General features: G+C 45.9%; 1 protein-coding gene and 1 long non-coding RNA gene across 3 annotated transcripts in view; one reads left to right on the forward strand and one right to left on the reverse strand.

The window, feature by feature from the left end:
* Window positions 1-9,274, forward strand: part of ZZEF1 (zinc finger ZZ-type and EF-hand domain containing 1) — a 94,322-nt gene extending 85,048 nt beyond the window's left edge. For both annotated transcript variants that reach the window (XM_081579863.1, XM_081579864.1), the window contains exons 50-55: window positions 163-331; window positions 492-590; window positions 1,011-1,176; window positions 4,301-4,454; window positions 4,984-5,055; window positions 6,835-9,274. In XM_081579863.1, coding sequence (XP_081435989.1) covers window positions 163-331; window positions 492-590; window positions 1,011-1,176; window positions 4,301-4,454; window positions 4,984-5,055; window positions 6,835-6,915 — 741 coding nt within the window. In that variant the 3' untranslated portion in view covers window positions 6,916-9,274. The remainder of the gene's footprint in view (window positions 1-162; window positions 332-491; window positions 591-1,010; window positions 1,177-4,300; window positions 4,455-4,983; window positions 5,056-6,834) is intronic.
* A 5,900-nt stretch (window positions 9,275-15,174) lies between these two features.
* On the reverse strand, window positions 15,175-19,942 carry LOC145542002 (uncharacterized). The gene is made up of 3 exons (XR_014079504.1): window positions 18,873-19,942; window positions 17,448-17,538; window positions 15,175-15,527 (listed from the first exon to the last, which is right to left on the reverse strand). It is a non-coding gene; the product is annotated as an uncharacterized LOC145542002 (long non-coding RNA).
* Window positions 19,943-22,402: the final 2,460 nt, after the last annotated feature.

Consider the following 22,402-nt stretch of genomic DNA (forward strand, 5'->3'; position numbering starts at 1 on the left):
CCCAGCTGGGCCAGCTGGGCCAGCCGGGCCGAGAGCTCCTGGAGTCAGAGGCCCTGACTCACTCCTTCAGGCACAGTTCTAACTGCAGGACATGGCATGAGGAAGCCCTCAGGAACTGTCCAAGGACCAATGACGGCAACGTGTCCTTGTTTCCCCTCCTAGGACAAAGTTCACATTCCTGGTGCCATCTACCTCTCAATCAAATTCGACCCTCAGTGCAACACAGAGGAAGGCTGTGACGAGCTAGCCATGTCCAGCAGCAGTGACTTCCAGCAGGACCGACACAATTTCAGTGGGTCTCAACAGAAGTGGAAGGATTTTGAGCTTCCAGGTAGTAAAGAAATACCAAATAATACAGACTCTTAATGCTAAGTACTGAGAAGGGAAATGGTTGAAGGATTTGGAACTGGGCTTTATCTGTTTAGTGGGAAGTCCTCCCGGGCCTTTCCCGGTCTGCAGTGTCCTGACCTGTCTGGTTCTTGTGTGCCCAGGAGACACTCTGTATTACCGCTTCACCTCTGACATGAGCAACACCGAGTGGGGCTACAGATTCACTGTGACGGCCGGACACCTGGGCCGATTCCAGACAGGTGTGTGCGCTGGTCCCTCTATCCGCGTGCTCTCCCTACCCAGGACCCCCTGTGGGTGTCGGTGCCGTTAAGTCACTGGTCTTCATTAAAATCAAAGCGGATACCCTTCTGTGAGACTTCAATGAATTTTTCTCACAAGCCCCACACATGTCACTTGTGAATGTACTAGAGTTGGGAGCTTGTAACTTCTGTATGGCCAGAAAGAGGAGCTATCTGTCAGGACCAAGGAAAGATGCTGGTTCTCTTAGAATTTGCCAGGATATTTTGCAAAACAGGAAGAACCGAAAATGTTCCCGTGTTGCTTTTCCATAAGGCATAATTTCAGGCAAAATTTAAATGATCATAGGGGTTTCAACCTATTTATTAAAACTTGAGCAGTTTATGTCTTTTTTTAAATATCTGTTTTGTGGGGGTTGCCAGGATTCGAGATTTTAAAGCAGATGCTGTCAGAAGAAAGAGTTGTACCACACCTCCCGTTGGCCAAAATTTGGGAATGGCTGGTGGGTGTGGCCTGTCGCCAGACTGGTCATCAACGGTTGAAAGCCATCCACCTGCTCCTGAGGATCGTGCGATGCTGTACCCACAGGTAAGCTGCCTTCTGGATTTGATTCCTTGGCTGGGTATGTGTATTGCAAATATCTCCCCAACTTCAGGGCTTGCCATTCACTCTGTTAGTGGTGTCTTTGATGAAAAGAAGTTTCTGATTTTAGTGTCTTCCAGTTCACCTGTTTCCTTTATGACAGAGCTTTCATTGTCCTGTTTAGGAAATTTTTGCCTCACCTGACCTTGGGGTCATGAAGGTGAAGCTTAATTATTTTTTCTTCTATATTGAGATCAACAATCCACATGGAATGAATTTTAGTGCATGATTTGAAGGATAGAGTTAAGCTTCTCTATATACACGCATTTTTTTTCTCTTTTTTTCTCACATGGATCTCCACTTGACTCTAAAGCTCATCTTTCCCCTCACACACTCCAGTGCCATCTTTGTCACAGAAAAGTGTCCTTGTGCACATGGATCCATCCCTGACTGCTTGTGTTCCAGTGGTCTTTTTGGTTATTTTCGTGCCAGTACCACACTGTCTTATATATTATAGTTTTATAGCAGATTTACCTATCTGGCAGTATAAAGCCTTCAACCTGGTTCTTCATCTTCAAGATTATCTTGAAGATGCTACTTGACCCTGCATGTCCATGTAAATTTTAGACTTAGGTTTTCTTCTCACCCCCCAGCTTTACTGAAGTATAATTGACAAATGAAATTGTAGTATATTAAAAGTGTAGAATATGATGACTTGATATTCTTTATATTAATACATTGTGAAAGGATTCCCACAATCAAGTTAACTAACATCCATCACCTCATATGTCTGCCTTCTTTGTGGTATGTGAGAACACTTAAATTGTACCCTCTGTCTGCATGTGCTTTTCAGCCAATTTCTCTCCTATGTTACGGTGTTATACACTATTATCAACTATAGTCACCATGTTGTATAATAGATCCTCAGACTTTATTCATCTGACAACTAAAAGTTTCTACGCTTCTACCAGCCTTTCCCTATTTCCTACGTTTCCCAGCCCCTGGCAACCACCATTCTAACTCTCTGTTTCTGCAGGTTTGACTTTTTTTGGATTCCACATAAAAGCGATACCATGCGGGTTTTGTCTTCCTTTATCTAGCTTACTTCACTTGGCATGACGCCCTCCAGGTTCATCTATATTGTTGGAGATGACAGGATTTCCTTCTCTCTCATAGCTCAATTATATTTCACTATGTATGTACACACATTTTCTTTATCCATTTATCCGTCAGGAGACATTATTTCCAGACATGTGGCTATTAAGAATAATGCTGCAATGAACGTTGGTGTACTGATAATCTCTTTGAGACAGTGATTTCATTTATTTTGGATATACTCAGAGGTGGTATTGCTGGATCATCTGGTAGTCCTTGAGTTTCTTGAGGGACCTCCATACTGTTTTTCAAGTTGTACCAGTTTACATTCCCACCACCAGTGTACAAGGGTTCTCCTTTTGCTCCGCATCCTCGCTGGCTTTTGTTATCTCTTATCTTTTTGATGGGAGCCATCCTAACACAGGTGAGGTGATGCTGCATTGTGGTTTTGATTTGCATTTCCCTGATGGTTAGTGATATCAAGCACTTTTTCATGTTCCTGCTGGCCATCTGTGTGCTTTCTTCGGAAAGACGTCTCTTTAGGTCCTTTGCCTATTTTTTTCTTTTTTTTTTTTAAATTTTTTGCTATTGAGTTGTATAAGTTCCTTGTGTATTTTGGATATTAACTTCTTGTCAGATATATGACTTGCAAATACTTTCTCCTGGCCCATAGGATGCCTTTTCACTCTGTTGATTGTTTTCCTTGCTGTGAAGAAGCCCCTTAGTTTGATGTAGTCCCACTTGTTTATTTTTGCTTTTAATGTCAAATCCAAAAAAAAAAAAATCATTGCCAGGACCAATGTCAAGGAGCTTACAGCCTATGTCTTCTTCTAAGAGTCTTACAGTTTCAGGTCTTATCACCAAGCCTTTAATCCATTTTTGAGTTGATTTTTAAGTATGGTGTGATGTGTGTGAAGCATGCGTCCCATCTCTCCTGTCATCAGACAGGAGGGCCCTTCCTGGCTGCGTTGTGGGTACATTTCTGCAGTCTGCTGCCCATCGCCAACCCTCCCCGTAACACTCCCACAGCCCCTTGGTCCCAGAAGCCGAGACTGGAGCGGGCAGACGGGAAAGGCAGCCCCCAAGGGATGGGTGGCCACAGAATAACTGTATGAGTTCTGCTACAGGCATGAGTTTGCAGGTGCCTTTTCCTTCCCACACCAGTGCTGTCCTGAAAACTCAGCTGTGAAGCCGTCTCTTTAAATCAAGCCATGTTTTCCCATTGGTTTGCTTTTTGAAGACTTGTTCCTCTGGGAGAAAGTGATTTGCTCCAGGATCACACTTAAATGTATAATCAGGAGTCTTTTAAAAATCATATATTAAAAAGAAAAGACAACATTGTAAATTATCAATGTATAAAATCGTGTAGTAAGTCCAAGAAATCATAATGTGTCTCCTCTGAAGGACTTTGAACTGGAGTTAAAGTACAGCCTCCCTCTAAGTAAAAAACATCAGTGCATTCTCAACAGGCGTCTGTCTAGTGAGGAGGACTCTGCTTTACATAGAAAGATTTCTGTCCTGAGCAACTTTATAAGCATATTTCTTGTTTTATGAGCTTAAGATCATAACAATGGTTGCCATTATCTTTTAAATCAGATATTTTTTTCCTTTCTGATTATTTAAAATGGTGAGCATTGTAGAAAATCTAGAAAACTGACAGGGACAGCCACTGATAAGATTTTTGGTGTGTTTATTTATGATTTTTCTAGTTAACATTTATCTGGAGGTATTTTTCTGCTGTCATTGGAAGTTCTTCTTAACAACCATTTTTAAAGATCCATAAAGTTGATTTGTGTGAATGTGCTGGAGTGTCTTCTTGTTCCCGGAGTTCTGGCCTGAAGTTGAGATTCTGCCCCTTTTCTTGTTTGCCATTGGCAACTATTTGGGGCTATTTAGGGGGTGGGGGGTGGTGATTGGGACTGGCTTGGCCTGACTTTACTAGATGTCAGGGTGGCAAGGAGCCTCGGAGCTGCAGTTCTGTCTGTCTGACTTCTGGCGGGCATGACCCCAGGAAACTGCCCCCCTCCTCCCACAGCGACCTCTGTGACCTCACGCTGTTGAAGCCCCTGTGGCAGCTCTTCACCCAGATGGAGTACAGCCTGTTTGAGGACGTGACCCAGACTGGTATCCTCCTGCCCCTGCATCGTGCGCTCACTGAGCTCTTCTTTGTCACCGAGAACCGTGCCCAGGTGAGGGTCTGTGCTTCTGCACCCCACCCCACCACGAGCCCTGGGGTGTCATCGGGATCCCGGCAGAACTGCCCAGGGAGATGGGCCTGGCCTGGGGCCCGGGGTTCCCCTCTCCCCCACCCCAGGGAGCCGGGTCCGCCCTGCGATTGTCTGTTTGCTCAGGCCTGATGCCAAAGAGGGAAACAGCCCTTGACAGCAATGAGTTTGGCAAAACAAACCAATGGGCTCTTTCTTCCTCCTTTCTTCCCCACCTCAGCACAATAGACTCATTGACCAGGAGAGCTGAAAGGGCCTTTCAGAGCTCTCTAGCTTATCCCCTGGGTTTATAGTGAGGAGGCTGTGTGCGGGTGAGTCCGCACACGTGGCTCCCCCCATTCCATTCCTTCCGATGCTCCCAAAGAAGGTGGGCAGTGAGGTGCCCGGTGGAGCGAGCAGCCATGTCCCACCGAGGCTCCTGTGGTCCTGGGTCGTGGGTGGGCGTCATCCCCGGGAGGTGGCCTCTGACCACTGCGCCCTGCTCTCTCCGCAGGAGCTCGGCCTGCTGCAGGACTACCTGCTGGCCTTAACCACTGATGACCACCTGCTCCGCTGCGCCGCGCAGGTACCGCCTCCTCACCGCCCCCCTCCCTACGCCGTGGTGCAGGCTCCACCCCGGGTTTACACGGAGCTCTGTTCCCAGTCAGCCACTTCCTGCTGGTGTCACAGACAGAACCGAGCCCCATTTATCAGTGTCGTTCATAGTAAACCGTAGGGTCAGGAGACACCAGCAAGAATGTGTGTCTCTGAAACCAAAACAACCAGTGCCTTAAATTTATAGTTTGGCTAATCCCTAAAGTTTCCATAGAGTTAGATTTCAGATATTTTTGGATATAACTTTCTTCCCTAGTAGGAGAACTCCTCTAACAGCCGTTGGGCCTCAGGGCCCCTTTCCACTTTTGAATTACTGAGGATCCCCAAAAGCTTGTGTTTATGTGCATTATAGAGATTGATATGTACTGTTAGAAAGTAGATTTTAAATTTAGACATTATGTTAGAAGTTGAACACTTATTTGTCGATTTATTTTTAAAAATAATCATCTCATTATATTTAGCATCACAGTTGTGAAAACCGACTGTATTTTTCGAGACAAAACAGTTTTTGAGAAGGGCAGCATTGGGTTCCGTTTTTGCAGCTCCCGTTACCGTCTGCCTTCATGGAAGACAGCCGGCTTCACAGAGCTGCTTCTGCTTCCGGTTGCTGTGCTGTCACACAGTAGCCTGCGGGGCGCTCCACCATATACTCGCGAGAGTACGAAAGGGAGAAAAGCAAAATAATGTCGTGGTATTATTGTGAGAAGGGTTTTCACAGTGCAGAGCCTCTGGAAGGGTCTCAGGAGCTCCCAGGCCCCAGACTCCACGGTGAGACCCTCAGGCTCAGAGTCCTTGGATATGGCAGAGCGTGTGGTCTGCGTCCACAGTGGACGGATGGGGACGCCGAGGCTCTGGGAGGGGAGAGGTGTGCCTGGGGTCTCACTCGAGGAGGCCTCCATCCAGCTGGGACTCCCGGCCAGAGCCCTGCACTCTCTTCCTGGCAGGTTTTCTCAGACCGTAGGTTGGTCCTCCTACAAGAAAGGGTCAGGGTGCGGCTTAGAAGTGGGCACCCCCCGTCCACTACAGAGGGGTTTGTGTGCACTCTCTTGAGACCTGTAGGCCGAGTGAAAACCCTCCCCGCCCCAGCTCCTGCCGGCTGCCTGCCGTGGGGTCACAGCACACGGTGCAGCCCTCACATCTGACGGTCGTGACTCCGAAAGCTTAACATTGCGTGCACTCCTCCCCCTTGCCTGTCCCGGTGTTCAGTCTCTAACCCTCATTCTCTCCTAACTTCCCTCCAGCCCGTCCACTCTGCTGGACCAGCGCTCTGCTGCTTCTCCCGGCCTCCACCCTTCTTCCCTACCCGCGCCCTCCTCTTCCTGCTGCCTTGGTTGGAGACCAACCTTGGCGGGGCTCCAGGGCAGCTGCCCTCGCAGCACTGCTGCTGGGAGCCCCACCACTGGCTGTTTTTTCCTGTCCCCACTTTTGTGCTGCTGCCCCCACTCCCTAGAGCTTTCCCAGGTTCCCCCCCGCCGCACCTCTGAGGTGTCCTCTGAGCCCCCAGCGTTGCCCCTGCTCCTCTCTCGGGGCAGTGAGGATTCTGCCTACCTGTGGAGTTTCCATGTGTCTTGATCGCTGCTTCTTTCCCTCTAGACTGTGGCTCCCCAGGTGAGGGGTACCACACCTGGCCTGCATCTGCCTCTCCCCTGCACCCCTCCAGTGCTCAGCTGCTGGTCTTGTTCTATCAGCACTTAATGACCCTGAGGGTGACTAGTTTCCTGACTGTGGTGATGACTCTCTCCCTCCACAGGCTCTGCAGAACATTGCTGCTATCAGCCTGGCCATCAACTACCCGAACAAGGCCACCCGCCTCTGGAACGTTGAGTGTTAGCCCTTGGTGTGGCGTGCATGGAACTCGCTAATCTGTCCACGAGGATCTTAGAGCAGATGCCTGCACTCATTCAGGAAGATTCCCGTGGCATCGGTGCCCGGCTCTCCTTGAGCTCCCCCCTTCCGCCCCGACTAGAATGCCAAGCAGCCTCGTCTCTGAGAACGTCCTGTGTCACAGCAAGGCATCTGCACATCCCATAGCATGTGAGAATAAGCAGAGCGGTTCAAAATCATTCAGAAAGCGCCAGCTGCAGGCCTTTGAGAAGGTTGTTCAGAGGCTGCAGGCCCTGAAGACCCAGCCACAGCCTCTCTGGGAAGGGCTCTGTCTCCGTTGAGCTGGAACTGCCTGCATTTGCCCTTCAGGGTCTGCCCGGACCCACATTTCTCAGCAGGACCTTCAGCAGCAGCCTGGCCCGGGAGCTCTTCTTTCGCTTTTGCTTCTTGAGACCGGGTCGTCTAAACCAAAACCAGTGAGAGCCCGGCCGCCACCCAGTCCCCACCATTCAATACAGGACCTGCTGCCACTCTGGCCCCCTGAGTAGCCTCGGCCGTCCCAGAGAAATCCTTGGTGAGAACAAGTGCCCTTGGGATCAGCCAGCAGGCCGTCACGCACGTCCACCGTGCACGGCTCCCAGCTCAGCCGCGTTGTTTTAGTTGTTGTTTTAACACATATTTCAGTTTCCACCTCATGTTTTTAGAGAGAACCACACTGACTCCCTTGAGAGGGCCTCGGAGGGCACCACGAGCGGATCAGTTCAGGGGGACACACTGGTTTGTGTGAAGCAGATCTTGAAGAATACTCTTCAGCGTCTGTACCCAAAGACTCAAAGTGTTATCAGAGGAGATCTTATTTTAGAAGTCAGACAAACAAACAAAAAAACCACACGATTGTATTTCTGCTCCACAGTCGTGGTAATCTATCACGTCCGCTCTGGGACTTTCCATGGTTGTCTGGCTGTCACCTGTCTCTAGCAATAACTACATCAGTTCTAACGAATGCTGTTTTCCACCTTCCTTTCTGTGGTGGTAGTCTCGCCCTGAAGTGCTGATGATTATCCTCTTTCCAAAGCCATGCTTTGGAGTGTGAGGCTGGGTTGGCAAGTGGGCCGTGGACAAAGCCTCAGTGGGACTCGTCACTTGAAGAACCTTAGAGCCAGCTGCCACTTCAGGGCAGGGATCTGGGCCCAAGCATGTCGCCCCACACACAGGGCCAAACCCATGGAAGGCTCATCACAGCCAGGCGGGGTTGAGCAGATCCGCACGCTGCAGCCCTAGAATTGGATTCTCGGCCCAGCCCCAAGCTGCACGTGGAGCCCTTATGAAAGGGAGAATTCACAAGAGACAGAAACAGGACAGGACCCGAGGCTTGGTGACCTAAATAAAGCCCATGACCCCGACATGGGCACAGCACGGGCCTGGCCCGGTCTCGCATGGTGTTGGGGTGTGAGTAGACGAGCGCTGCTGGCTTGGTAGAAACCCCTTTCTCACCTTTTGCTCTGCTGGCATCCCCAAAGAATGCCCCAGTCTCCATACCGCCCAGCCCCAGGTGGTTGTCTCCCAGTGAGGAGGGAAATCACAGAGATCACTGTGCTTGGGAGGAGAGGTCCCTGCCATAGGCTGGGGCTCACTGATGCAGAGATGGTATACTCGCTGTTTACCCTCACCATGCACCCCCTCACCCTCCAGACTGGCAGCAGCTGCAGGGGTCACACCCCTCATGGCAGCAGCCATTGGCTTTGCCCCCCATCCTCCCACCAGGAAGATAAAACTGTAAATAAAACGCTGGACTCCTCAGAGCTTCTCTCTGTACACCGCCCCTGCTATTCTGGTCTCTCTGTATTCAGTTTGCATAGAATAAGCCTCAGTTTTCCCTTCACCTGCAACTGCTGCTCTCCTGCCAGCGCCCTGCCTCCCACCGCCTCTGCTTCCAGCCACTGGGTGGCGCTGCTGAGCCAGGCCCACCCCCCTGGTCCCCAGCCCGGCCAGCAGTATCCGAAAGGGATTTGCATCCAGACCGACATCCCTCTGATCCTTCTTAGGAGGCGGGACTGCCTGGAGTGAGGTAGGGCTGGCAGGAATGAAGGTGTTGTGGAAACATGTGCCTAATCTATAAAGAAATCTGTTCCAAACCATGTATATTGTACAGACAGACGCTGTTCCTTACAGGGAGTGACTTATTTTCATCATCGTTTTTAATTTGTTTTCTTACGGGTTTACGATTTTGAATTTTTCTTATTTGGTTGAAAGAAAGAATTTTGATTATATCAGCTGAGTAAGTTCAGCCTGTAAAAAGGATGTTAAGTTGTGGGTAAAATATGCAAATGAAGAGAAATATATTGTACAAATTCTATATAAAAAGGTACACTTGTGTGTGGGCTTTTCTTTTTTTCCCTTTCTTCGCCTCCTTCTGCCTCGTTTATGAAGATGATGCTTGGAGTTTCTACCAAGTATGAGTCCCAAGGCCTTGGGGTGGGGAGGAATCAGAAAGGTTCTTAGCTCCCACCCGCCTCCCAGTAGCTCCTCCTGCCCCTCCCCTGGGTCTGTGCTCTGGGGTCTTATCCTCAGACCGTGCTCCCTGGGCCTGTCCCTCCTATGCACAGCCACTCAGAGGTTTGCACACACACACTCACACACACACACTGTCACCCCAGTCACCTTTCCAGACACATACCCCAACCCCATCCCGAGCATCCTTCACCTCTTAACAGCTCACAGGGCATGTGTGCTGCCAGCCGAGGGGAGGACGGCAGAGGTGGTCTGATCACAGGGCTGCTACCTTTCCAGGGCCTGGCTTCCTCCTTGCCTGCCTCTGGACCTGCTTCTGACTCAACACCAGGCCAATATCTGCCCATCCTGGGGTCGCGAGCTGCTTCGTCCTTCAGGTCACTGGTCTGCCGCTTACCGCTCTGCCCCTCCTCAGCCACTTTCCTGGTGCTGAGGGCTGTGTCGTGAATTAGAGAAGAGAAATTGGTGGGGGCTGGACTTAACCAACCTTCAAGGCTCATCTGTTTTGGTCTGAAAACACCTGATATGTCCCCCGAAAGCCCGCAGCCTGCCTTCTGAGGAATCTGGGGACAGGACCCAAGACCCAACCTCGACCCTCATCATCCCTGAGGCCAGAGAGAACTGGATCAGCATGAGGCTCAGCAGAACTGGTGCTCCCAAGGTCTTTGTAGCCCCCCGAGTCTCCCCTCTAGGGCCTGTTGGTGATACCTTGGTCCTCTCACATCCTGCAGTGTTGCCTCGGTTCACTCAGTCATGTCCTACTCTTTGTGACCGCATGGGCTGCAGCACGCCAGGCTTCCCTGTCCATCACCAACTCCCGGAGCTTGCTCAAACTCATGTCCATTGAGCTGGTGATGCCACCCAGCCATCTCCTCCTCTGTCGTCCCCTTCTCCTCCTGCCTTCAGTCTTTCCCAGCATCAGGGTCTTTTCCAAGGAGTCAGCTCTTCGCACCAGGTGGCCAAAGTACTGGAGTTTCAGCTTCAGCATCAGTCCTTCCAATGAATAGTCAGGCCTGATAGTCAGGCAGTGTTGCCCGAGCAACATTTATTCATTGAATCTTTAAAGTTGGCCCAGAGAGCCTGTGTTGTGCTCTATCTGTCTGAGCATTAGCTAGGCTAGAAAGGCTGCAGAGGAGATTAACCTATGAGTAAACAACAGGGCTTCCCGGGGAGCTCAACTGTTCAAGAATCTGCCTGCAATGCATGAGACCCCGGTTCAATTCCTGGGTTGGGAAGTTCCCCTGGAGAAGAGATAGGCTACCCACTCCAGTATTCTTGGGCTTCCCTGGTGGCTCAGATGGTAAAGAATCCGACTGCAATGAGGGAGACCTCGGTTCAATCCCTGGGTTGGGAAGATTCCCTGGAGGAGGGCATGGCAACCCACTCCAGTATTCCTGCCTGGAGAATCCCATGGACAGATCAGCCTGGTGGGCTACAGTCCACGGGGTTGTAAAGAGTCGGACACGGCTGAGTGACAAAGCACAAACAATAGAAGGTCACAGAGGTCAAAAGCAATTTGAACTCAAGCCTCTCAGAACGGAAGAGAAACAGTTCAACCAGCCGAGCCTCTTCATTTGAGAAAGAACGAGAAGCTGTGAGAGGTCATCTTGAAATTGCACAGGAAATAGTGGCAGGGCCAGACCAGCCTAGTTCTCCTAACACCCAGCCCCCAAGCTGTCACCGTGGCAGGCGCTCGCTCATTCATTCAATAAATAAGTTCACTCATCCAGTCAGAAGCATGCTAGGTGCTTTAAATAAACCACTGGTTAAAAACCCAAGTTCCTGCTTTAAATTCTGTTATTTTCAAGATTTTTAAGCCCCCAGTGTTTTCTTTTCATATGCTAGATTCTCCAGACTATGTTTTATTTAAAATGGTAAATTTCTATTAAAAAATAAATAACCCAGCCTCCAGATTGAGGCCATACGTAAACATGGCCCTGTGCACCCCTTATGGTGATGCCCTGTCTGTCACTCACGACCTTGTCCCACCCACTTCCCTTCCTGCTAACAGAATCCAATGTTGTTGTAGGTGATGACTGGTGATGCTTTAATCTCAAGAAAGGTAGGACCTTCCACTTGCTCCTGAGGAAAGTCACGATTGGTTTGAGTCCCTCTGGGTAATCTCATTTCTATTTGCTGAATGTTCACTTTCCCAGCCCCTCCTGCAGCCAGCGTGGCTGTGTGACCCAGTCAGGCTGAAGAGAATTCAGCTGAAGCCTGCAGGGAGGGGAAGGGATTTTGCCCTGGCCCCTACTTGTTCCCTTTGTGGAGAGAGGGCACCATGCTTGGCACTCAGGCAGCAGTCTTGCTGCCATGGGCAAAAACAAGGGGCAGAAGGAAAAGCCTGACCCCTTAGTTACACTGGGCATGAGCCCTAGAATCACTAGCCTCCAGACATGTGTGTATGTGTAAGAGAGAGAATGAGAGAGAGAAAATGTTTGTTTTGGAGCTGAAAAATTCTGACCCAAATTTAGGGAACAATTTGGCTCCAATAGTTGGAAAAAATGTTGTCGTTCTGTCTCATCACATAGCATATGAACGATCCATGGAAAAGCAAATACGTAAAAATCCCTGACATAAAATCAGAGAGACCCCTGACAGTGTCCAGTCAAGCCACAGATGGCATTAAGCTGCAAACATTGACAAGTTATTCTTCTCCTTTCTAGGGATTCTTGGTACTGAATGGAGCCTTGCTCCTGCTCAGTGAGATTCTGAACTCAGTTTGGAGGCACTGCCCTGGATTTACTGGGATTTCTTCAGTTGTAAGTTAAACCCACTCCAAACTAACTTAATTTTAAAAAGAGAATGTATTGACTTAACAAACCTGAGAAAGTCCAAGAGTTGCACCTGGCTCCGGGCACTGCCCTGGATTTACTGGGATTTCTTCAGTTGCAAGTTAAACCCACTCCAAACTAACTTAATTTTAAAAAGAGAATGTATTGACTTAACAAACCTGAGAAAGTCCAAGAGTTGCACCTGGCTCCGGGCACTGCCCTGGATTTACTGGGATTTCTTCAGTTGCAAGTTAAACCCACTCCAAACTAACTTAATTTTAAAAAGAGAATGTATTGACTTAACAAACCTGAGAAAGTCCAAGAGTTGCACCTGGCTCCGGGCAAAGCTAGATTCCAGGTCAGTCTGTCTGTCTCTCCCTACCCCTCCCTCTCCCTCCTCTGTTCTGCTTCCCTCTTGGGCTTCCACGAAGGTGAAGGTGAAGAACCAAGTGATGATTCTCCTCTCCTTTCCAACCTGACCGCTGCCCACCACTGACTGCCCAGTGCTGAGAGCCTGTCACTGTCTCTTCATGGGACTCTTCCTTGTGTTGTTAACTGATGTTTTCCAGCCATGATCTAACTTCATGTTTACAAAGCTCCCTGGGAGACACTGAATTCGCAGGCTGTGGGCCCAGCACAGCATCCATGACACCTGGGCAGGCGATGTGCTGGAAGAACCCCAGACAGGTGCTCCGGGGGTCACACCAGCACACCTGCTCAACCGCTCAGCTACCTGGTCAGGCAACGTGCCCCTCATCCATTAGCGAGTGTAGACATCTCCCACACAGAAGTGAAAACATCCCCAAACAACCGATCTGAAAACAAAAAGGTTACACGGAAAAGAATGAGGACAAGTATATCAAGCAGATGCAAATAGCAAATCAGAGTCACTTAGTATCAGGCAATGCAACTCAAGACAAAAAAAGAAATTAAACTGGACCAAATGTCACTTTATGGATCAATATTTTCTGTGCATAAAGAGTGTAATTTGCAATTAAAACAGGTTTCTGTACCAAATCCCACTAGAAATTACATAAGGCAAACATGGATAGAAATGTGTGGAGAGCTGAGCAAACTCAGTTGTAATGGGAGGTGGGTGACATCTTTCTAACTTACCAGCAAGTTATTTGAAAAAATAAGTTGTAAGGAAAAAGCTCTTATGACAAAGTTCTCCCTCACTGAGACTGGCCATGGAGAGAGACCCTCCTGAGAGGGTGGCCAGTTGACCTTCCTGAAACCTGCCTCCTGACCCTGAGAGTCCCCTTCCAGGTGGACCCTGTCATGCTGGCCTGGTGGCCTTGTGCTCCCTTTGCCCGGCAGGCTGGGTGTGGACATGGGCCTTCCCCTTCCTCCCCATGACAGCCAGGGCCGAGCTGGCCAGCTCATCAAAACTTGTCAGCTGGACATGGCAGAACAGGCAAAAGCCAGAGCGCAGCCAAGCCTCCCACAGGTGACTGATTAGCTCTTGTCACCAGTCAGAGGGGTTCCCCACTGGGAGGAAGTGCCCTTTGGGATTCAGAAGGGACAGGAACTACCTTTCCCCCGTCTAAAAAACCTTACACCAGGATGGATGGGGGTTTGGAGTTAGCAGATGCAAACTATTACACATAGAATGGATCAACAGCAAGGTCCGGCTGCATAGCATAGGGAACTATATTCAATATCCTGTTCATCGATAAACTATAATGAAAAAGAATGTATATATGTGTGTATATGTGTGTGTGTGTGCTCAGTCACATCCGACTCTTTGTGACCCCATGGACGGTAGACCACCAGACTCCTCTGTCCATAAGATTTTCCAGGCAAGAATACTGGAATGGGTTGCCTTTTTCTCCTCCAGGGGGTCTTCCCAACCCAGGGATTGAACCCGAGTCTCCTGCGTCTCCTATATTGGCAGGTGGATTCTTTACCACTGAGCTACCTGGGAAGCCTATATATATATATATATACACACATATATATAGGCTTATAATATATATAATATATGTAATTTATATGTATATATCTGCCATATAGTAGAAATAAACACAATATTTTAAATCAACTATACTTCAATACAGTAAGTTTTAAATAAAGCACCTTGCACCAGCCCCTGCTCCAAGTCCTCACTGTCTCTCCCAGGTCCAGTTCTTCCCACTGGCAGTGGGAAGACGATAGGCAGTGGTGATGTCCAGTTCCTACAGGGACACTCCCACCCAACCTCACTACATGGCACTTACAGGCTGGCTAGACCACAACGCAGTCACCCACCATCTCTCTGCTCAGGAGGGTCTTGCTGCTGCTGCTGCTGCTAAGTCGCATCAGTCGTGTCCAACTCTGTGCGACCCCATGGACTGCAGCCTACCAGGCTCCTCCGTCCATGGGATTTTCCAGGCAAGAATACTGGAGTGGGGTGCCATTGCCTTTCCCGCAGGAGAGTCTTACAGCAGTTAATAGCACAGGTCTGTCCTTCAGTAAGTGCGGGTGTGCTCCCGTGTTCATGTGCAGATCATGCCCATAGAGGAGGTCTTCTTTTCCAGGGCTCTTTGATGATTCCTAAAAATGGGTCCTCTTTCAGGCCACTGTATTAGATGGGCTGGACTCTGCATCTCTTCTAGAATCTTTCCATGTCAGCGGTCTCCGTTTCACAGGCTGCAGGGTCGTAGTTCCTCTTGCTTCTGGTGTCTGCCCCCTGGTGGATTAATTTGATCCAGGGGCTTATGTAGGTTTCCTGGTGGGAGGGACTGGTGTCTGGTGGATGGAGCTGAGTCTTCTGGGCCACAGTTCCAGCACAGATGGCGGATCTGAAAAGCCTGTTTGTTTTTTTTAAATTTTTTGGCCATACCACATGACCAATGGGATCCCAGTTCTCCGACCAGGGATCGAACCCATGCCACCTGCATAGTAAAGTTTGATTCCTACTTCACATCAACATAAATTCCAGAGAAAGAAATACAATTGCCCAAAAAACACTTGAAAAAAATGTGCAGGCTCATTTATAATTGAAATGTAATTCAAAACAATTGTTTTATCCAGGAGGTTCATGAAAACTAGAAAATTCTACCTTATACAGATCTCTCACACATTGCTGGTGGGTGTGCAAACTGATGCAACATTTCTGCAAGATCTAAGCGAATGCCAAATACATTTACCCTTAGCCCAGCACTTTCATACCCCGGAATGTATCCTTAGAACATGTACACAAATTTCTCTCTCTTTTTTTTTTTCTGCACCAAGTGGCATGCAGGATCTTAGTTCCCGGACTGAGGATCAAACCTGCATCCTTTGCAGTAGAATCACGAGTCTTAACCACTGGCCCATCAAGGAAATCCCACAAATGTGTCTCTTCGTTATTCTGTTGAAAGAAATTTGGGAAACTCATAAATATATGAAAATACTCCTAAATAATCGATGGGTCAAAGAAGAAATCAAAAGGAAAATTAGAAAATGAAGTGAATAAAATGAAGGTAACAAAACACCAAAGAGCATACTTATAAGAAATTTTAAGCCTATATTAAAAGAAGAACGATTTCAAATCTGTAACCTAACTTCTCCCTCAAGACAATGGTAAAATAAGAGCAAACTAGAACCTGAGCCACAGAAATGACAAAGAAAGCAGAATAAAGAAAGACTGGAGTGGAAATAAATGAAATAGAGATAGAAAAACATAGAGGAAAAAAATCAAGGAAATCAAACCCTAGGTCTTTGAAAAGATCAACAAAATTGACAAACTTCAGCTGAACTGACCATGAAAATAAAAAAAAAGACCCCTCAAATTACTAGAATCAGAAATGAAAGAAGGACCATTATTACCAACTTTACAGAAATAAAATGGATTATAAAGGAAGACTGAACAATTGTATGCCAACCAATTAGATAACTTGGAAGAAACAAATTCCTATAAAGATATAGACTACTTTTAGGAAGAAATAGAAAAAAAAATTTTTTTTGGTACCGCCGTGGCTTACAGGATCTTAGTTCCCCAAACAAGGATTTAACCTGGGCCCGTGGCAATGACAGTGCCAAGTCTTAACCACTGGACTGCCAGGGTATTTCCAGAAATAGAAAGTCTTGAACAAAACATCGAATTAGTAATCAAAACACTACTTACAAAGAAAAGCCCAGGGCCAGATGGCTTCACTGCGGAATTCTACCAAAATTTAAAGAAGAATTAAAACCAAAGAATTCTTCACAAACTATTCCAAAAATGGAAGAGGAAGGAATACTTCCCAACTCATTCTATGAGGCCAGTATCACCAGCACCAAAATTGTGATGATAGCACCAGAGAAGAAAACTATAGGCTAAAAAAAAGAGAAAACTATAGGCAAATATCACTTATGAATATAGATTCAGAAGCCCTCAACAAAATACTAGCAGACCAAATCCATATCATATAAAAGAATTATATGAGCAAGTGGAATGCATCACAGGAACACAAGGTTGCTTTAAGATCTGAAAATCAGTTAATGCTATACATCATATAGCATCAATATAAATACATCATATTAATAGAATGGGGCTTCCCAGGTGGCGTGAGTGGTAAAGACTGCCTGCCAAGGCGGGAAACATAAGAGATGTGGATTTGATCCCTCGGTTGGGAAGATCCCTTGGAGGAGGGCATGGAAATCCACTCCAATATTCTTGCCTGGAGAGTCCCATGGACAGAGGAGCCTGGCAGGCTTCAGTCCATGAGGTCACAGAGTCGGACACGACTGAAGGGACTTAGCATAGCACATATATCAATAGAATAAAAAACGAAAACCATAGGATCATCAAAAGACACAGAAAAAGTATTTGACAAAATTCAACACTCTTTCTTTTGAACTGTGGTGTTGGAGAAAACTCTTGAGAGTCCGTTGGACTGCAAGGACATCAAACCAGTCAATCCTAAAGAAAATCAGTCCTGAATATTCATTGGAAGCACTGATCCTGAAGCTGAAAGTTCAATACTTTGGCCCCCTGATGCGAAGAACTGACTCCTTGGAAAAGACCCTGATGTTGGGAAAGATTGAAGGCAGGAGGAGAAGGGGATAACAGAGGATGAGATGGTTTGATGGCATCACCTGACTCGATGGACATGAGTTTGAGAAGGCTCTGGGAGTTGGTGATGGACAGGGAAGCCTGGTGTGCTGCAGTCCATGGGGTCGCAAAGAGTTGGACACGACTGAGCGACTGAACTGAACTGAACACTCCTTCATTAAAACACTCAACAAACTAGGAATAGAAGAAATCTTCTAGGGGCATCTATGAAATATCCACTAACATTGTACTTACTGGTGGAAGACTGGATGGGTTCATCTCGATATCAGGAGGAACACAAGGATGTCCACTCTTACCACTTCTACTCAACACTGGACTGGAGGTTCTAGACAAGGCAATTAAGCCAAGAAAAAAAGGACTACAGATTGAAAAGGAAGAAGTAAAACTATCTCTATTTGCAGATGACATGATCTTATATATGGAAAATCCTAAACAATTCACTAAAAAACTGCTAACACTAACAAATGACTTCAGGAAGGTTGCAGAATATAAGATCAATATATATATAATTAAATAATACTTATATGAAAGTGAATCAATTGGGGGACTATTGCCATCTTAATAGCAATGTCTTCTGATCTGTGAATATGCAATGTTTTAAAGTCTGTTTAGATCTTTAGTTTCTTTCAACATTTCATGGTTTTCACATGATAAATTTTGCACTCCTTTTGTTAAATTTACTAAGTATTATATTATTTTTGATTCTGTGGACTTTTTTTATTGGTTTCTTACTTTCATTTTCAGATTTTTCATGACAAATATGTAGTAGTATAATTGATTATATATATAATTGATTATATGTAAATAATCAATTATATTAATTATATATTGAATATGTAATTGATTATATATACTGAATATAATCAATTATATATGTATTAATCACATTCTCAATTTCAAAATTTACTGCAAAGCAACAGAATTTCAAGATAATGGGATACTGGCATAAAGACAGACAAATTACTGAATGAAAAAAATGAGTTATAAATAATGTCAACAATCCCATTTATATAAGAAAAATATTTTTTACCCTTAAGGAAAAGTCTCACAACATTAACACTGTGTGAGTAACAGCTCATGCAGATAAGGGTAAAATTAAATATAGAAGCTTGAGGCCTGGCGGGTGGGATTCAGCATCCAGCGTGGCATGGTGACCCAGGTGCAGACGCTGCCCAGGGTCAGGGCTCCATGAGAAACGGGCAACTCCTGTTTATTCCAAACTCCCAGTGCCTCTCAGGCAACCTGGAAAAACACAATTCCCCAAGCAGGAAACCCGCCGCATATTCCAGCTTGGAGCCCAGAAAGCCAAACCCTGTGACAAATTTAAAAACAAAACTTGAAAAAGCAAGCTCTCACAATAGACAGGGTTTTTTTATGTTTGTAAAAAAAAAAAACAAAAAACCTTTATTTCCCTTTCTTATTAATAAGTGCTACATATTTATTGTAAAAAAAATTTTCAAAATCTAGATAAGCAAAAAGATAAAATTTCCCATAATCTCACCACCAAAGATGACCAATGTTTTTTACTGCAAATGTGAGAGTTTCCCTATAGGCAAAAACATTGTTGACACTCTAATTTGTTTTCTCATTAAATAACATGTTGTGAACGTTTTCACGTCAGTAAGTATACATGTATCGATATAATACTATGTAAAACACCTGTTCTTGCTATTTTTCCTCCTCTTGCAGTTTTTTTAAGCATCCTTTTTTTTATATAAGGATCTACTTATGGCTGTGCTGGATCTTCGCTGCTGTGCGCGGGCTTTCTCTAGCTGTGGAGACCAGAGGCTACTCTCTACAGGCTTCTCATTGCGGCGGCTTCTCTTGTGGAGCACAGGCTCTAGGCGCGCCAGCCCAGTGGTTGTTGCACACGGGCCTAGTTGCCTTGTGGCATGCGGGATCTTTCCAGACCAGGGATCGAACCTGTGTCCCCTGCGTTGGCAGGTGGATTCTTTACCTCTGAACCACCAGGGAAGTCCTCGCAGAAGTTTTTCTCTCCCTGTGACTCAGCCGGCAGGATGCCTGCTCCTGGCCTGGACCCAGACCTGGCCAATCAGAGCCTTCTGTTCCCCTGCTGCCGTGATTCATCCAGGGCTGGGTATGAGACCCACATCATTCCAGTGAGCCAGGTGCTGTGCCAGGCCCAGCGACCGTGGTGACAGATCCAGTAAGGTCCAGGCTTCCTCCTGGTGGCTGACCATATCTATGGTATTCCCACCCAGTCTGCCCACTAAGGCCGTCCTCTGCATCCTTCCATCCACAGAGCCCTGTAGATTTTGTGAACTCTCCTACATGAGTCCCTTGTTGCCAGGAGAACAAGAAGTTGAACTCACATTCCCCTACACGCTTGACATCACATTCCAAATTTCTTAATGTCTCCCACAGTAGCTAGAATTTTGTGTAAGTTCTGCATTCTCTACTAATACGTCTTAACATTTAAAGAATGTGTTCTCCAAAAAATCTTGGAGTAAAAGTAAGATACTTCCTGCTTCTCCTGTGTCTTTTGAAAACTAGACTCTTATCAGATATATGATTTGTAAATATTTTCTCCCATTCGATGGGTTGTCCTTTTACTCTAATACTTTCTTCGATGCATTAAAGATTTTAATTTTTAAAACTGAAGTATAGTTAATTTACAATGTGTTAGTTTCAGGTGCATAGCAAAGTGATTCATATATATATATATATATTCTTTTTCAGATTCTTTTCCATTATAGGTTATTACAAGATATTGAATATAGTTCTCTGTGCTATATAGTAGGTCCATATTGTTAATCTGTTTTATATAAGTAGTGTGTAGCTGTTAATCCCAAACTCCTAATTTATCCATCTCCTCTCCTTTCCCTTTTGGTAACTATTAATATAAGTTTGTTTTCTATGTCTGTGAGTCTGTTTCTGTTTTATAAATAAGTTCATTTGTATCATTTTTTTAGATTTTACATATAAGTGATATATGTGATAAAAGTGATGTCACATATAAGTGATATCATTTCTCTGTCTGACTTACTTCACTTAGTATGATTATCTCTAGGTCCATCCATGGTGCGGCAAATGGCATTATTTCATTTATTTTTATGGTTGAGTAATGTTCCATTATATATATACGTATATACATCACATCTTCTTTATCCATTCATCTGCTGGTTATTTCTATATCTTGGCTATTAAAAACAGTGCTTCTGTGAACATTGTGGTACATGCATATTTTTGAACTAGAGTTTTCATCTTTTCTGGAAGTGGGATTGCTGGATCATATAACTCTATTTTTCGTTCTTTTAAGGACACTCCATACTATTTTCCATAGTGATCGCACCAACTACATTCCCACCGACAGTGTGTAGGTGTTGCCTCTCTCCACATGCTCTCCAGCATTTGTTATTTGCAGATTTTTTTTTGGCCTCACCGCATGGCTTGCGTTATCTTAGTTTCCTGACCAGGGACTGACCTCAGGCCCTCAGCAGTGAAAGCACCAAGTCCTAACCACTGGACGACCAGGAATTCCCATTTGTAGACTTTCTGATGTCCATTCTGACTGGTATGAGATAATACCTCATTGTAATTTTAATTTTCATTTCTCTAATAATTACTGATGTTGAGCATTTTTTCATGTGTCTGCTGGTCATCTGTATGTCTTTGGAGAAATGTCTATTTAGGTCTTCTGCCCTTTTTTTTTTTGATTGGGTTGTTTTGTTGTTGTTTTTCATATTGAGTTGTATGAACTTTTGAATATTTTGGAGATTAAGCCTTTTTTGGTCACATCATTTGCAAATATTTTCTCCCATTCCATAGGTTGTCTTTTTGTTTTGTTTGTGGTTTCCTTTGCTGTGAGAAAGCTGATAGATTTGATTAGGTCCCATTTGTTTACTTGTGTTTTTATTTCTTTTGCCTGGGAGCCTGACCTGGGACCATAGAAAACATTGCTATGATTTATGTCAGAGGATATTTTGCCTATGTTCTCTTCTAGGAGTTCTATGGTGTTAAGTCTCAAAGTCTTTAAGCCATTTTGAGTTTCCTTTTGTGTGTGGTGTGAGGGTGTGTTCTGACCTCATTGTTGCACATGCAGCTGTCCTGCTTTCCCAGCACCACTTGCTGAAGACACCGTCTTTTCTCCATTACATATTCTTGCCTCCTGTGTAAAAGCTTTTAATTTTGATGAAATAAAATTTATCTATTTGCCTTTTGTTGCTTGTGCTTTTAGTGTCACATCTAAGAAACCATTATAAATTTCAAGGTTATGAAGATTTACTCCTACATTTGTGTTTGATCCTGGCATTGGGAAGATCCCTGGAGTAGGATATGGCAACCCACTCCAATATACTTGTCTGGAAAATCCCATGGACAGAGGAGCCTGGTGGGCTACAGTCCATGGGGTCGTAAAGAGTCGGACACGACTGAGCACGAATGCATAGTTTCTTTTAGGAATTTATATTTTTAGCTGTTTGATTCATCTTGAGTTAATTTTTGTATATGGTGTGACATAAGGGTCCAATTTCAGTCTATTGCATGTGAATATCCAGTTGTCCCAGCCACGCAGACCCCTGGGCTGGGTGTCTCCCAGGCCCCCTGAGAACCTCGAAGAAAGGGCACAGTCATATCATTTCAGAAAGGACACGTATGCTAAATTCCAGACTCTGTTCACGCCAAGATAGCCTGAGTCTGGGAAGATGAAGAAAGACAGACTAGGAGAAACGAATATGATGAGTAAAGACAGGACAAGAAGACAAAGCAGGTGAGGAAATGAGCTGGGGGAGGTGGGCGGGCATTGAAATGCAGGGACCAGAGGCAGGCTGGCTGCGAAGGATGGGGAGCCCACCAATGACCAAGAGTCTGGAGCTGGGGTGAGACTGAGGCAGGAGCCAGGAGGAGACCTGGAGCCAAGGGTTCCTCACCCACCCAGCCTGGCTGGCCCTGAGGATAAGGATCCTTAGAAGATACTAGGCTAAGAGTGCCTGGCAGAATGTTCTCAGCTCCTGGAAAAATAACTGGTCCCACCCCCGCACCTCAAAACAATAGATGTCATCGTTTCCAGGCAACCACTCCGGTTGGGTTCCTGGACCATCAGGGTTCAGCTCCTGAGCCTACCATAAACAAATATGTGCCCTTGGGCAAGTCACTTAGCCTCTGTGAGCCCGGATAAAGAAAGAAAACCTCATTGGAAATAAAGGGAGTCAAGTCAGGCAAAGTGCTCC

Source organism: Giraffa tippelskirchi, chromosome 3 (genome assembly GCF_054371585.1).
Source record: "Giraffa tippelskirchi isolate mGirTip1 chromosome 3, T2T-mGirTip1v1.2.pri, whole genome shotgun sequence".
Classification (NCBI taxonomy): Eukaryota; Metazoa; Chordata; class Mammalia; order Artiodactyla; family Giraffidae; genus Giraffa; species Giraffa tippelskirchi.